The sequence below is a fragment of the Monomorium pharaonis genome, chromosome 8 (assembly GCF_013373865.1).
Source record: "Monomorium pharaonis isolate MP-MQ-018 chromosome 8, ASM1337386v2, whole genome shotgun sequence".
In the NCBI taxonomy this organism is placed as follows: domain Eukaryota; kingdom Metazoa; phylum Arthropoda; class Insecta; order Hymenoptera; family Formicidae; genus Monomorium; species Monomorium pharaonis.
This window is the reverse complement of record NC_050474.1, coordinates 22,994,806-23,011,698: the sequence shown is the minus strand read 5'-3', so window position 1 is coordinate 23,011,698 and position 16,893 is coordinate 22,994,806. Positions and strand designations below refer to the sequence as shown.

The window sequence follows — 16,893 nt, the reverse complement described above, 5'->3', positions numbered from 1 at the left end:
GAATAACAGATCGAAAAAAGGCGAGAAGTAAAAGCAAATTTAGCAACGAGAGAGATAAAGAATCTCGTTTGATATATCCAGCAGTTGTTTATCCAACGAATCGTTACCTTTGAAAATGCGAATTGCATTATGTTTTCAATTAATGATGCGTTTTATCATAACGTCTTATCGACGTATATTGAGCCGAAATCACGGTATACGTTTTATATGTTCATAAATACACGTAGGTTTGTTTGGCATTCTCAATTAATCACACGTGCACTTTATTGTTTTATTGATACGATCTATCAAATTAATGTTCCATGATTTTGCTATTTATATTATTTTATCATAATGGCAATGATCGAATGGCAATTGCGAGTCATGCATATTTTATGCATTAAGACCTTGAAAAGTTAATATGTTAAAAATCGTATCGTGGCTTGCACAGCACGTAAAGATGATCGGTTATCTTAATTAATCTGGCTAGCCATTGGGAAAATAACTATTCCGCTCGTAACTTACCAAATCAATGCGATGGCCGTGAAGAGAAACGAAATATGTATTTTACATCTATTTTATTGCATCAATGAATCAAATCTTGAAATATTATGTCTCAGTGCGGTTGCATGCCATAAATCTTTTAATTCCAAATCACCATTATTAATTAAAAAAAAAAAAGAAATTAGACGTAACAAAATAATGACAATTTTTTGGAGTAAATATTTCAACGATCCGAGTTTCTATCGATATCATTAGACATTTTTTTTTTATCTTTATTGTCTTTCTCACTGAAAGAAAAGTGCTTAATATTTGTGATTATAATTGTATTGTAAAGTAATTGATTAGGGGCTTTATTTTTATAATTATTATTATTATGTTAGTAATAATAATCTTATATGTATAGTATTATACCATGAAAAAATTTTACTAGAAAATATGATTATTTTAAGTATTAATATAGAAAAATATCAAACTATGTAAAAAAAAATAATTTTTTAACATTTTTAGGTAATAAATTCAATTGCAATTATAGTAAACTTTTTGCTTAATAAATAATTGCTGTAATTTGATTAAAACAATTAAATATAAGACACAATTAAAAATAACTATAAATTATAGTTAAATTATAATAATTGCAACTAGGTTCTCTCTTTAACATAATGCTGCTGTAAAATTATATTAATATAATGCAACTGTAAAATTCCAAAATAATAGTAAATTCATATAGAACCGCATAACCGCAGTATTTCCGCAATTCCGGTGTAACGTCGTTTATTGTACCTGTTACTTGTCGGCGTATACATTTATTCGTACTACTGAGATTCCGAGATGGGACGGAAAACAAAGGCAAATCATGAAACTAAATTTACTCTTCGTGTTACGTAAACAAGTATCGTCGGTGTTCTTTGGTGAGATCCATATAAGGACGTTAATTATCTTTAATTGATTGATCGGATTTCTGTGGTTGTTACCGAATGCTTTTCGAGGATGGCGAGGAGAAGTCCAAATCCATAATAAAATAGATATGACTATAATATTGATGGAAATCACAATTCGTCATAAAAGATTACGAGAAATCCTGTTGCTTACAAAGTATATTGTGAAACTCTCGGAAACTTTTATATGATGGAATAGTGACGAAAATTAGAAAAAGAAAAAGAAAGCAGCGTTTTTCCTTTGGAAGTGAGCTCGCAGGATTTTCTTGCTTCGCTGTGAATGGAATTGCGGTTACGTCTGCAGATTGTGAAATCAATGTTCGCTTGTATGTACAAATCCCGCGTAAGCAACGGTGATTTTCGTTGAAGAGAGATTGCGATTCTTAAGAATAACCTTTCGCGCTCCGCGGATCACATCGATATCTCGTAATATTTTGTTGCTGCGTCTTCTGTGGGTGTGCATTATTCGCATCGTAATTGCACTAAATGTGCGTTCACGGTCGTCGCGCATGTCTCGACAAGTGAAGTGTACAGTTTATCTTAAACAAAACCATGATCTATCATAATCTTTGCCTTCGATTTACTACGATTAAATCCCGGCAACGTAACCGGCAAATCGGCGTCAGTTTGACCCTGATAAGTAAAGGGTATCACAATTTTACGTGATAATAAATTGGAAAATAATTATATTTTTCGATTTTTTTTGAATATTGAAAATGTTTACACAAAGTTACGAAGATAGTAGAGAAAATAATTAAAATAAATTTTCATTTTTTCTAATCCTTTGTAAGATATCAACATTTTATCTTTCTTACTTTGTAAAATATAATCTTTGAGGCAAAGAGAAAAATATATTGTCTTTGAAAAAAGGCTAAGATGTCGTACAACCTCGTATAATAGTTCAAACTTTTACAGAAAACAAAGATTTTATTATCTTAATAATAATTCAGAAATAATTATATCTATGAAGATTTGGGCATATTTACTTTTCCAAATATTGAAACTTTAGAATATGCAGGGAAAAGGTACAAAACTTTTTGTACCGACGGGATGAAAAATCTCTTTTTAGTTCTCTTTTTAGTTAAAAGAGCAAAATTATGAATTTTTTATCGCGTTTGATATAATTTTATTCATAAGAATCAAATAAAAATGTCAAAGTTGTTTTTTGTTAATAGGATAATATTCTGCGATGAGATAATACCTACTTTTTTGATAAGAGTTAAGTAAAAAAGTAAGCTTTGGATCATCGATAAAAATGCATTCGAAGGGAACTTATTGAAACTGTATATTCCGCTGTTTACCATGGTCACCTTTCGCGTTACGATAATGAAAATCCCTTTATACTTTTGTGAGCATGTTATTTATGAGCCATTTGTACCCGAAGCATGTATGTCCGCCCTCATAGCTACAACAATCACGTTTTTATCTTTTAGTCCGCAACTTTTCATTTTAGCTTTGCAGTTTTGCACGAACGAAATTCAACCCCCGCTCTACAATCCCCCCCTCTTTATGCTCTCATACCTTTTGGGTGGAGATCGCAGTGGTGACGGTGACGTAAAAGGATACGGTGCCAGGATACGCACCCTCGGACGAGCAGGAGGACGAGCAGAGGAGGAATGCGTACGTCCATCGGCGATGGTAGTGGTGGAGATACGTGGCGCCCACCAGAGAGAGCCGATCTGCTCTTTCTCTCTCCACGAAGAACGGGGGGATAGGAGGGAGTAGGGGGTGGGAAAGAGCAGCGAGGGGGATGAGAGAGAGTGCGAGAGGAGAGAAAGAGAGAACGAGCCCGCGGTATAAATGTAGCTCGCGCGAGTACCACCAATCATTCGCCCTCTGACCTCGACACTCTCAGAGCTCTTTCTGATCTCCTCTGGCTGTCTTGCGGTACCGAAACGTACCCCCTGCTAACAACCTCGAGGATCATCCCCGCACCACTGACCGCCCAGCAATAGTCGTTACTCGTGACGAAATCTGTGAAGAAGAGGAACTGAAGGCTATAAGGCGGGCCCCTGAAGACAGACGGGACCAGTGCTATCGTGGTTACACAGCGAAAGACAACAGAGTGAAGTCCTTTCATCAGTAAGATGGCAATCGTGAGTATTATTCAATAATTAAAATCATCGATCAATGTCTGCTCTGCGAGCAGCTTTTTTCTCTCTCTATTTTTCTTTCTTTTTTTAAATCGCGTTTTTCATCTTTACTTTGAATCTGGTTTCTCGCTGCCCTCCCACGAATGGTAGTTAACAGGAGGCACAAAGACCGACGAGGTTTAATTGCAAATGATATTGATTTCTTATTTTTAAATAACGAACAAGAAGAAAGTTTGTTCTCGTGATTATGACGAGGAGAATGGTGTCCGCGGAATAAAAAGTGAAAGAAGGAATATCATTGAAAATCAACGAGAAAAGGTTTTTTTTAATGATAGGAAAAGACACATTTACTCACGTTTTGCTTCGAGAATTCGAAAGATAAATTCTACTTCAAATTTAACAAATTAACAAACAAGATTGTAAGACAATTTATTTAAATACCTACATCTTTAATCAGGTCATAAAAGTATCAAAAGCTGTAAAAAGTTTGGTGAAGAGACAATTTGGAGTGCGGTTCGTTTATGGAAGATTAGTCGTCGTCGATCGTGTTACGGACTGAATATGGAATTACTAGACACGCGTTTTCGAGTTTTTAGTTTCGCATCCACGGCGAGAAACCAATTGAAGCCGAGGGCGGAGAAGTGCATCTCGTTTCACTGATGCATCGCTACTCGTAACATACATTCGCAAGAGGATGTCCTCGCGAAATTTTCGAACTACTGTTTTCCGCGTTGCCGTCCGGCGAATAGATTGATAGAATTGCGAATTATTTTCATTCGGTAATAGCAAGAGATAGATAGATATTTGGTAGGATAGATTAAAATATAATTTAGGATGTTCGAGAGGCAAAGCAAATTAAAGTGCATTTCTTTTAGATTATTTTTAACTATTGTCTGTTTAAACTTTTTTTGTGTCTGAGTAACAATCTTGAATAGCCAGTTAATTATTATCTCGCTCGAACATTAAAACCCTTTAAATCTATTTTTGGTTATATGGAAATAAAAAATAATAGATCGCTCAAAGAACTGAGAAAAAAATTATGCGTTTAAAGACCCGATTTATTGTCTCGCTGTACGCATCTTTACCGATTTATATTTCCTCGCGTTCAGCTACAAGCCGTGGCAATGTACCACCAACCGCCATAGATAGATACATAGACAGATAGATATAGAAGATATTTTCTAAGTAATAGTATCCGACCTTTTCAAGCGCTAAAATAAATTTCTCCCGATAACGCTCAAGTCTCACGTTCCATCTATTTGTTTCATCTATTTATGTTTTATCTATTTACTTTCACGAAGTTGAAATACATTGAAATTTTTCTTTGCAGTTTTCAACACTTGACAAAATAATATTTATGAATAATAAATGCATTTTGCGATTTACAAAAATATACATTATTTTCTCGGATTTTAATCTGTGATTCGCTCGGGCATGTCTTTGCGTTGCGATCGGAAGGGTCACATTAAAACGGTTCTGTCATAGAGTTCGCGACACTTGCGAATTGAGTCACGTCAAAGGAAAAAACCGGCGTAAAATGGATGTTGATTGAGCGAGACTTCTGACAATATGTGTCATCGCTTTCGCAGCAACAGTTTGTCGAATAGACTACAGGCTTGACATATCATCGCCGCTGTAGCAATGTGTCCTGTGGAATGTGAAAATGTCACGTTTTACGGGCCATACTGTTGTGAATCTGTTAAACCGAATTAAAAATGACGAATTATTACCTAATTAAAAAAAAAATAACACGCTGAAGTGTACGATATATGTAAAATAATCTAATAAATGGATTATTTATAATTATAATTCATTTCAAAATTTCTGAAAGAAAAAATTTGAGCAACACATTCTAAAAAATTTACATCAAATATTAATTAATTATTAAAATTTAAGATTAATCATCATTCGTTTAATTTATTATTTCATCAATTTATTCATTTAATAAGATTTAATAGAATTATAAATAATTATTTGCTAAATTATTTATAATCACATATTCCAGATGATAAACTAATTTGAAGTTCTTTGGACGTCAAAATAACGTATTCGGTATTTCAGTTACCTTACAATGTCAAGAGATAATTATTCACGAGATTCTTAAGCATTCAGTACAAATAGAGATTTCCTTTTATCGTTAAAATCTTTGAGCTTTGTCCTTCGTGTTTCTTGGTCCCATATCAAAGCTGTGAGTTAGTTTTGCGAGTTGCATACACCGTATGTGTATTGTCAACCGGAACTAACGAACCGTATGCACGTATCAAAGGGCAAATGTAACCGTTGCGGATGTTGGAGACAGTACGTCTGGTCCGAGTAGTCGCCAGAGAATGCATAAAGTTTCTTTACTCGCTGCCAGTTAGACACATGTGTGTATGGCGACCGTGAACGAAACGACGTGGCGATTTCGTGAATTTTATGACGATCGTTTTCATTAACGTTAAGTTTCCGACTCCTTTGCCAGCCAAGTATTTTTTTCTAGGATAATATTTCCCTGAGTATCTCCATGTTAATCTATTAATCGTAGAACATCCCCATGGCGTGTGTTATTATCGATAGAAGTTAAACACTAACATAAGCTAAATTAAGAGATAAAGTAGATAACAATGTAGAAATGATAAACGAAAACGAAGAAAGAGTTTGACATAAGATAATAATACTTGACGTTTCATCCTAGCCGAGATGGAAATAAAGAAATTCGAGAAATTATTTACAAAAAACACTTCGATGAGTTGAGAAACTGACCGACTTTTAAGAGAAAATAGTTTTGAATGCTGTAAAAATCATTCTTTCTTATGATGTTCCTGCAACATTACCTCAAAGATAATTCATAGATACTATAAGAATCGTTCAAGGGCGATGGACTCGCGGATGAACCCTTTATCATAACGAAGAGGAAAAGAAGCCAAGAAGAAAGGGAGATATATCGTGCGATAATTAATGAATGAGGGACTGAAGAATAAGAATCACCACCACATGACTTCAATCGTGTTACAACGATGGGGTGATAAGATAGGGAAAAACGAATAGACGATGACAGTGATGATCAGTAAAGCAAAGGAAAAGAGGAGGCGGTCTCGAGAAGGAAAAGTGTAGGAGAGACGTCCGCGACGCTTTTTGTATGCCAGCAGACGAAGAGACGCCACGACGTCCCACATCCAAGACGATACCGCGGACGAGCCACCGGTTCCTCCCTTTTCTCGCGTAGTGTTTCCAGTGTGCTTAAATTATCTTAAAATTATCAAGATAAAAATAAAATTAATTACATTATAAATGTAAGATAAAGAGGGTTTAATTTTCAATTTATTTAGATAAAAAAATAAAATTATATATTCTTTTATCTAAATAAGACAGTATTATTCTTGAGCAAAATCATTTAAGATACAAAAAAAATATTTATTTTCATTTATAAATCTTTATTTCTTAAACGAAAGTTCTCTCAACAATTTATTCTGATAAAAAAAAAACTTTTTTTTAATTTGTATCAATATGAAAACAAAAATCAAAGTTAATGAAAAATGTAGAAATATATAACTCACTTTATAATGAATGATAAAAATCCTTGTAAAACTTTTTGAGTCACTTACAGTTTTGGAGCAATTTCAATTGTGCTACCTACCCTTTTGGTCTGTAAAATCTGTTGTTAAAATCTGTCATTTAAAAAAGTTTTACTTAGGATAAATGGTAACTTGGAGGTTGAAGTTAATAATTATATTTCATATTTGTTCATATTAACTTAGGTAATTTGGAAAAGATATCACTTCCTTTATCTAATTGTAACATAAGGAAAGAGATAACATACATCCTAGTGATCTAGATAACGCTGAGATAAAGTCATTTCTTCGTTTAGATACTTATCTAGGCAAACATGCTGAATGTTTCGCGCTCCGTCCCGTTTAACTTCTTGATCCCCTCATTTCTCTCCTCCTTCTCTCTTGTTATCCGCTCGTTTCTCTATTCATTTCTCTACTTCTCGATAACGCCTACGCACTCGCGTGTCGTTAACTCTCAGTAAGGACGCGATCGAACGAACGGGCGAATCTGCCGCGCGATTAGGCGAGTCTAGATCGTTTGTCAGCATCAAATCGTAGAAAACCGCCGATGGCGTTCCGCTTCTTCCGGAGGGGAACTTTGAATGTCGAGTAATCGTAAAGTATTGATGAATTATAAACGCTGAAGCATACATGTGTACTTGTGACTATGCACCGTGTTATTCTTTATCATACTTCCCCCTCCAATTTCTTTTATGCACATCAGATGTTACAGATGTCAGATGAACCATGCACTTCCTTTCAGATATTGAGACTTGAGCGAAATTTCTTTCACCTCCTTCTTTTTCCACTTGTGCAAATGTAATAATACGAAGTTGGATTCAAGATAGAGAACTGATTAAATTTTCCATTTTATTTTAGCGAATATGTAAGATGTACCCGAACGGTATCTTAAAAGTAGATCCTTTGACCAATTTTAAATAAAATGGAGGCCATTGTTTGTAGCGATCTTTCGACGTTTTGCATTAAAGCTGTGTAGTAGAGCTAACCGCAATCTCCTCTTCTTTCGTATTCTTTTATTTTCAGTACAAGAATTGCCTTTAAATTTCAAAGGATCTCTAAAATCTTCCTCGCTGGAGGCGAATACATGTTACGCAATAAATTTCGACCGCGTTTTCTTGTGTTTTGATGACAATAATCATTGTCAAATAATTCGCGTTGCATCGGATAAGTAAAGCCCATTGTATAAGTGCAATTGCAAGTTACGTCGAGCTGAAAAATGCCAATTCGTCATTGTTCGCGAACGCAAGCGTCTGCAAAACGATTAAATTCACTTAAGGAAGATGTTGTTTTCGAAAACGGAACATCGGAGAAAAATTTATTTCTCCAGCATTGCGAGAAATGAACCACCGCGACGACGCAAGAGGAGCATAATGGCCTCATAAATTACACTGCAAAGCGAAACAATATCGGCCGAGATAGACGCATCGCGGAGGAGAAAAATGTAATTGAACTTATGTCGTGCGGAAACTCCGCGTGAAGGATCGGTGTGAAATGTCGGAATTTAATACCGCGGGTAAGTCTGAAAGCCGCGTACGAAATTGTATTAATTTCCGCGTACGCAATACTTCGCTTTACATAAATCTACTTTTGCGGAGCACGCGTGCGGCCCCACTACCATTAGCATGCACAAACAGTGGATAAGGTTCGCCTGAAAATAACGAGTGTCCGTACGCGCACGGATCTATCGACCTTGGTAATTGATATCGGTACAATGAAACGATAAGAGGGCGAATAAAAAAGCGAACTCCCTGTACACACATCTGTCCGATGTTGAAGCCTGCACACTTCGCAGATACAACTGTCGATGAAATTAATTTCTTCGTTAGTTTTCACTCATAAATGAAAAAATTGCAAATTGATTAATTTATTCTGTAATGTCGTTAAAGAGAAAAAGCAGATTTTTTAAAGTTATTTTGTAATAAAAATTAAATAAACTGTAGATCGTACATTATATTGACAAAACTAAGCTTTAGAGCAAAATTATCATTCTTCGGCGTGTGGATGCAAGATGCATTAAATATGTTTTAATAAATTTTCTTAAATTTTCTAAGTATGACGTAAATGTCTCCTGTTTGATCTGCCTTAATATCACATTATTCGTCGATTTTATTCGCCGTTTGTTGGGCTGTTGCTTATTATCGCCAAATTGTTTATCTATTTACAATTCATTCGAGTCCTGCATGCAAATTGTTCTATATATTATTGTTTACAATGTACCTAATCAGACTAACTTTCGACGGTACTTAATTAAATGATAGCTTAATGAGAACTTGCGTAGGACCGAATTTGTAGCTTTTTCAGATACTGCTCATTTCGAAATTATCGCACTTATATTATTTATTATTAATACGGTGCGGTGAGATGGAAAACGTAATAATGTTAATTATTAGCCAATATATATCTTCTATATTCAAGACTCTTTTTTTGCGAGTGTTTGTTTTTGTGACAACTGATTACTTGATAAAATTATTGACCAGCTAACACACATGCATTAATTCATAGAACTTTTACTAGAAAGATTGAATATTCATAGACGCCTTTTTTAAAGAGTAGATAGATAGATATTCTAAAACTATATATAATATTTTTTAAAGTATATTATCATACATATAACAACTTTCTTTAAGATTATTCTTACATACGTATAAAATATTTTATGCTTGATTTGACGAGGTAATCATATTTCACAAATTCTACTTTACAAAAATTTTGGTAAGTCAAATAAAAAGTTAAATTCAGAAAATATTCCAAACGTAATATCATTCGATTATAAAGTTAAATTGTAGAAGATTTATACATATTACTATATGTTAGACAGTTAGAATATTCATTTAAAAATATTCGCGTAGAAAGGACTATAGAATATAAAGGAATATTATGTGGCTGGAGAAGAAATACATGAAAAAATTAATAATAAAAGAAAATTGCAATTGAGTAAATGTACATTACAATCAGAGTCGTTAAGACTTTTTATAAATTGATAACAGTATCGCATTGAAACTTGAACGTGAACATCTGTTTCCGTATGAATTATACCGCTGAAATCGTTACTAGTTTATACGATCGTATTTCATCCATTCGATAATTGTAATTGTCGTATGTACGAAACATAAATTATTCGCCTGATGATTGAAAGATATACTATGTGTCCACATTATGACCTTTTGACAAACATTGTCCTAAATATCGTTCCAAATCTCGGAATCGTCCTACGCGCGATTCTGCGTAGTTGCAAAATGTTTCGAGCAAACGAGCTAAACAAGACTGCAAAAAATTAAGGCTGCGCTGTTTTCAAAAATTAGATCTCACACACTCACAAACATACACACACGTCCTGTGCAACCAGATTAATAAGGATGAGTGGTCGACACTCGGCATCGTGCCATCCGTAAACGAAGACGGATGCGAATTAGGGTTGTCCACGCACTACGTGTTGTTTAATAATTAATATCGTTCTCAAGGCTGAAGTATCGCGAATATCGTGATCATGTCGCGTTAATTTATATTTGTCTTCGTCTACACGACTCTACTCGGAACTTCTAATAATGCGGCGTCTTTAACAGGCGTGTTATCCCTTGACAAACGTCGTTCTCTAATTAAGTTAACAATACATCCGTGATGCTTTTTCTTTGTATAACCAGGCGATTCACATTCCATATTTCGCTTTGAGCTCTGAGCTATTTAGGAAAATACAGATAATAGAACTCATCGAAATTAATTAACTCGACTTTTACGCAATGACTTACATTTTCTCTAAATTTATTTTGTAAAGCAGACGGTCTTTGTATTACGATGTCATCAGTAAACAGGTAACATAATTAATTTCCTTATTAAAATTTTGTTGAAATTACGATTTTCTTAGAAAGAAAGATGATGCCTAATGCTCAAGTAGTATCGAATGTAATCGAATCGATTTTTGAGCTACGAGAACCGAACCTTATTATTAAACGCGTAGCAATCCATTTGCACAATTTCCGCAATTACGATGGCCGCCAATTAACTAAAATCAGCTGTGTGCAACATTATTATCATGTCTATCCCATCATTGGCGCTGCCTATTCCCACTGCATAGGCTCTTTGATAAATTTTACGTTAATACGCGAACATAGTAATATTTCTATACATTCATGTAAGTTAAATCATACGAAACATGAATGAACGTGCATGCATTTATTACAATTTCCTCAACTTCTCAATTTTCTTAATAATGAGACACAAAATATAAGTACATCACTGCAAAATTTTTACAATTTATTAAACAAACAAATATGCGAAAATTTAATAGTTCAAATATCTCGAAGAAAGAGATGCTTCTCTCTCATCATCGCGTGGTATTTTCATTATTATGCCCAACGGCAAAAGCAAAAGGGAGGGAACATATTCGGAAGCGACTTTAAGAATTATCTCGCTTATCAGGTATAGTTTGCGTCAAACTGTTATTAAACAATAGAACTTCTTGAGCGATAACAATTAAAATGGAGATTCTCAAATATGTCAAATATATCACCTCCCTTATACGAAGAGGAGATATACAATACTAGTTATCGATTATAATCATCTCGAATTAAAAGCGAGCGATCAGAATTAGGCGTAACTCGCGTTTAATTTAAACTACTCAATTATAATGTTAAAAGGAAAAAAAGCATTGTGTTTATCGAACGCGATAGAAAACAATTCTTTATACTTTTTCCACATAACTTGATATTTTCTATAATTTGCATTTTTTGTATAATTCCATAGCTAATTTTTGCCTTGCGGAATAGATAGATTTTGTTTTATATTGTTTCATACTTTTTTTTCTAAAAAGGAACGCTATAAAATTACACGTGTAAAGAAATAGATGCAGAACGTTCCATTTGTTTATTCTTTAAACTAAATCATGGTCAGAGAATTTATTCCTTCTAATCCCTCGCATCAACTTTAAATTTACATATTAGTAATTCTGATAAAAATATATAAGCATTAAAATACTTCAATACAATGCTTAAAAATACAGAAAACCAAAAACAAAATAGACTACATTAAATTTTATATTAAATTAGAGTCTAACTAGCTCTAGAAAAATATTTGATCTGAAGGTACGGAAGAGGATTATCAGTATTGTAGGTAATGACTTAAAATATTTTAAAGAATAAGTGAAGGGAAGAGGAGGCAGCCTGAAATTTTTACTGACGTACGCAATTGCAGGAAATGTCATTTAATTGCCATTTGCTACAATATTTATAGTTGCATAATTGAGTAGGTTTCTAATGAATTTATAAACGGACTTCTGTGGCAAAAAACATTCCGTCGGAGATGCTTATTTTTATCCTGTTCTGTTTTGTACTTATCGAGTATTTATTTATCGAGCGTGTAAAATTATGAAACGTGCATTTCTTCATCATTACACATTCGAAAAAATTGTGTTAAATTTAACATAATATCACATATCCTAAAAAGTCTACAAAAATTTTTGTGTTAATTTAACACGAGGTGAATATGTTAGAAAGTATTACAAGTATCATATAAATTTTTTTTAATCTAAAAAATACTTGGATATAATTTAAAAATTAATTGTGAAAGGTATAATTTTTCAATAAAATTAACTTTTAAAATATGTGTTAATACATACGTATATTCATTTCTTACAATTTACATTTAAAATTACTTTTTTATATTATTTGTCAATTTATTATAAATTGTGTATTTTAACACTGAGAAATGTTGAATATTAATTTAACATAAATATTTTAACATAAATGCAACATATTTTTTATTGTGTACTAATAAATAACTTTAAAAAAATAAAATCTGTAGACGTAATAAAGTTTAATCATCAAAATCTTTTATATGCTGAAAAAAACTATAGTTACTAGTGGTAAAAACAGAATGAGAAATACCTTTTTTGCTATATAAATGTACATTGATTCGCAATAAAGAAAAAAAAGTTTTTGCTTGAAATACTCCTTTGTAAGATTCGAACAAGTTTACGAAAAAGAGCAAGAAAGAGGAAAAGAGAGAAAAATTAATACGTGCAACTCACAAGATGCAACTTATTTATTTATTGATCTATAAATGAAAAATAATTTCAACGATAATATTTATATCAGAATTTTAAGGGGGTATTTTCTGGGAACGAGGAGAATTTATTTTAAAAACGCTGTTATGAGATGGCTCTTTACGATGTGTGTGCTACGTGATCGGTGCGTTCAACTTCGTTCAATCACGCCAAGGAGCGACAATAATGGAGATTCGGAGAACGATAGAGAGAAAAATATATTAAAATAAATAAGCGGTAACACAGAATTCCTATGGAAAAACACTGTCCCGCTACGTCGTATCTTTTTATATTTATTAGAATTGATTTCTCTCTTGCTTTCTGAGTTCATTAGTCACAGAAGTTTTCTTGGAAAAAATCTGAAAAAATTCAAAATAAAATGAAGTAATTTGTATCTGTTTTAGAAATTATTGATATGCTACCAAGATTGTTTGCTTATTTTTCTTTAAGATCTTTATAAAAGTTTTTTTTAATTCTGTAGAAGCTGGTTTTTTTCATGTATTTTGTAGAACCGAGGTTCAAGTTCTTAAACTTTAGAACGTTGCAATATTATTTTTTGAAATTTTTATATTCACGGTAGATTTTTCTGATGCGGAAAAAGTCAGATATTGTTTGAAATCTATTTAATATCTATAAATGCTCGTGACAAAGATTTTTTTTGTAAAAGAAACCTGATAGCTCTTCGTTATAAAAGATGCCCACAATCATAGTTGGTACAAATATAGATTACGTCTTTACTTAAGAATTAAGTCAAAATCGAACGGTTTTCCGATCTAATGGCAAACTTTACGCAATCAAGGACCACGGACTGCTCTATTACGTAACGCTCATTGTCGGCGTTGCTTAGCGCTAAACGTGGCCGAACGCGATATCGTTGAATATACGATATCGCGCAAATATTAAATACGATTTACGTTGCCATTGGATAAATGAAATTCAAAATTAGACTGGCTTTGTGTGCGGAATGTGGAGTACGAGGCGGGCACGCCTTCAAAATTCATTCGACAACTTCCTCTGCCGACCTTTTCCCTTTGCCGGCGCGATCGCGAGCGGAAAATCGAGTAAAGTCTAGGAAGCGTGGGCAAACCTTTGCGGCATTCGCAACGAGAATTATTTTTTTTCAGAAGAAATAATAACAACGGCGCTGCAAATTGGTCGACGCGAATGGCCAGTGTTTTTCGCGTCGTTTTCGCTGTATCGGCAAATAAATAGCGTCGCGAATATCGATTTCGCTCCGGATCGTCGCGGAAGAACAGCCGCTGTCCACCGTTCGGTCGTGGTATCTTAGATATAAAATAAACAAAGTGACCTTTCTGTCATTCGTTAAGGCGAGTTCTATTTTTTCGCTTCCTCATAAAGATACTTTTCCGCGTCTCGTATCGCGTAGAAATTGACTGATTTCGTCGACGATGAAAACGGACACGATCCATTGCTACTTCCGGAAGGAACGATCCTTTCCTCCGCGACGACGACGTGGCCATGTCAATTTGGACATGTCGATCCAGTTAAAATCGGCTTAGCGTTGATTGCCGTACTTTAATTTATGCTACAAACTCATTAAGAGTTCATTAAAATTTTGTCGATAACTTCGCACGAATCATTCTTCTTCGACATTTTTGATTATCCTTACGTACGAGGCAAACACTGTGACCTTTTAAGCGGATAACTTATAACTTACAATTAGGAGTTATTAATAAACGGAGGTGCTAAGAGATCTTAGAGCAAAGTTGCAAGTTCCTGCGACAAGCGGTGTTACGCTTAGGTAACTTAAAATTATCTAGATAAAGATAAAATAAATTGCATATTAACGTATCTTAGAGATAAAATAAACAAAAAGATTAATTTTAAATTTACTTGGATGAACGATAAAATTACATATTACTTTATCTAAATAATTTTATAGCAATATCGTTATTGAGCAAAATAATTTAAGATATAAAAACAATAGATTTGTGTTTTTATTTATAAATCTTTATTTCTTAAAAGCACACAAGTTCTTCATATAAATATAAGATAAAGTAATTTCTACATCTATATAATTTTATATAAATAACGACAAACATTTGCAACAAATTCATAACTTTTGCACGTATTCACACAAGATACATGCGTAATCTTAATTCTCTTTTTCAGACGTTTGTTCAACGATCCTTAATTATCTTCGCCGTTCTCCTGTGCTACTATTATGCCTGGGTTGGCGCAGTTAATTGCGAGTAAGTATCGCATTCATAAGTTTCTTTTTCTCTTTCGTGTCGCTGGGAAAAACACAAAGAATATAAACGGGAGTGTTGTTGCAGACAAGAACCGTATCACCCGTCGTGCCGAGGTTCACAGGCGAGGAAGCGTCTGGTACCATTGCCTGTCATGCGCGCTATAAATTGTGAAGAAGGAGACTGCAGGTTCCCCAAGATAATCCCCAAATTCTTGATCGCAATCGTCGAAGAAGTAAGTAAAGTTTTATTGTTTGGCAAAATTAAAATGTTCATAAATAAGAATAAATGAATAAATCGTTAATTATTTGGCACTCTATGACCGTTCCTTTCAAGCACAAGATTTACCATGTTCACTATAGTTTTATAATAGAAATATACATATATAATAAAGAATTATATATATAGTATTATACATAGTAAAGAAAAAGAATGAAAAAATGAAACTAATACAAAATTATAAATAAATTTAAAATAAATAAAAATGGAGAGAGAGAGAGAGAGAGAGAGAGAGAGAGAGAGAGAGGAGGGAAGAAGAGGATAAAAATTTAATTCAACCACTTTTTTATTTGATCCAATTATATTCTAGTTATTTCTTTTTCTTTTCCTGTTTTAAAGATTCAAGATTTTTTTTATTTATTTCATAAATTCTAATAAGTTTTAATAAGAATAACGTACCTATAGATAATAATAATTTAATTAATTAATTAAAGCTAAAGTAAAAAAAAGGAATTTATGAATTTTGACCGAACTAAGTATCAATTTAAATAAAATTAATTAATAAAGCTTACTCGTTTATTTTAGACTCCCAGTGAAGTTCATAACCCTGAATCCAACGCTATCCATTCGCGCAAGGGCAGGATGCGGGCGGAGGAATCGAAGGATGTGTATTTAGATGACTATTGATTCAAGGATTACTGAATTATGTCGACGCGATTCGCACAGAGATGACTGGCCGATCGACAACTTTTCAGACTCGTCCGTTCGATTGACTTTTATTATATTATCCGGCTTAATTCCGCCGTGTTTTTCCTGATATATTGTCTATTCTCTTTTTTGTCATTTTCTTGCAAATCTGACAGCGATAATAAAATACGTGCGTGCACGCATGTTAGCACTTTGACTTTTCGATAATAAACACTTCAATCGCACAATGGCAGAGCCCAATTCACTGTCTCAATCTTGTAGAAAAGTAATTATAACATTCGCACGCAAAATAATTACGACATCTCTCGCGTTCAATCCTTTAAACACCCCGTTGTAATCTTATATGTGGCGTAGAAAAATGAACGCTTTAAATAGTATCAGACGTTTTAATTGAATCTACGGAAACTAAAATACTTAAAGTGAAGAGTTCACATCATGATTTGTCATTTAATCCTTGCTCCTTTAACTGGTGTGGTATACCTTAGCTCACCTCCGTATACTAATTATCTGTTAATAATTTATTAGAGACTGAGCGATAAATTAAATTATGAACATTATTAAATTTTAAACTATCCTCTTGATTGTTATTTCCTGCGAATTCTTTATTTAATTCTTGCGTTAGAAGGATCGAAGTCCTTGATTAATTGTCCTTAATCT

The 16,893-nt window shown here is 33.5% G+C and overlaps 1 protein-coding gene across 1 annotated transcript; it reads left to right on the top strand.

Moving 5' to 3' along the window:
• Positions 1-3,271: 3,271 nt before the first annotated feature.
• On the top strand, positions 3,272-16,613 carry LOC105833586. The gene is made up of 4 exons (XM_012675426.3): positions 3,272-3,514; positions 15,233-15,312; positions 15,397-15,544; positions 16,114-16,613. The coding sequence occupies exons 1-4, from the start codon at positions 3,506-3,508 to the stop codon at positions 16,213-16,215; spliced, it is 339 nt and encodes a 112-aa protein (XP_012530880.1). The 5' UTR covers positions 3,272-3,505; the 3' UTR covers positions 16,216-16,613.
• Positions 16,614-16,893: the final 280 nt, after the last annotated feature.

Coding starts and splice junctions, on each gene's coding strand:
- LOC105833586 (XM_012675426.3), top strand. Junction 15,313..15,396: donor GTTGGCGCAGTTAATTGCGA/GTAAGTATCGCA, acceptor GTGTTGTTGCAG/ACAAGAACCGTATCACCCGT. Junction 15,545..16,113: donor TGATCGCAATCGTCGAAGAA/GTAAGTAAAGTT, acceptor CGTTTATTTTAG/ACTCCCAGTGAAGTTCATAA.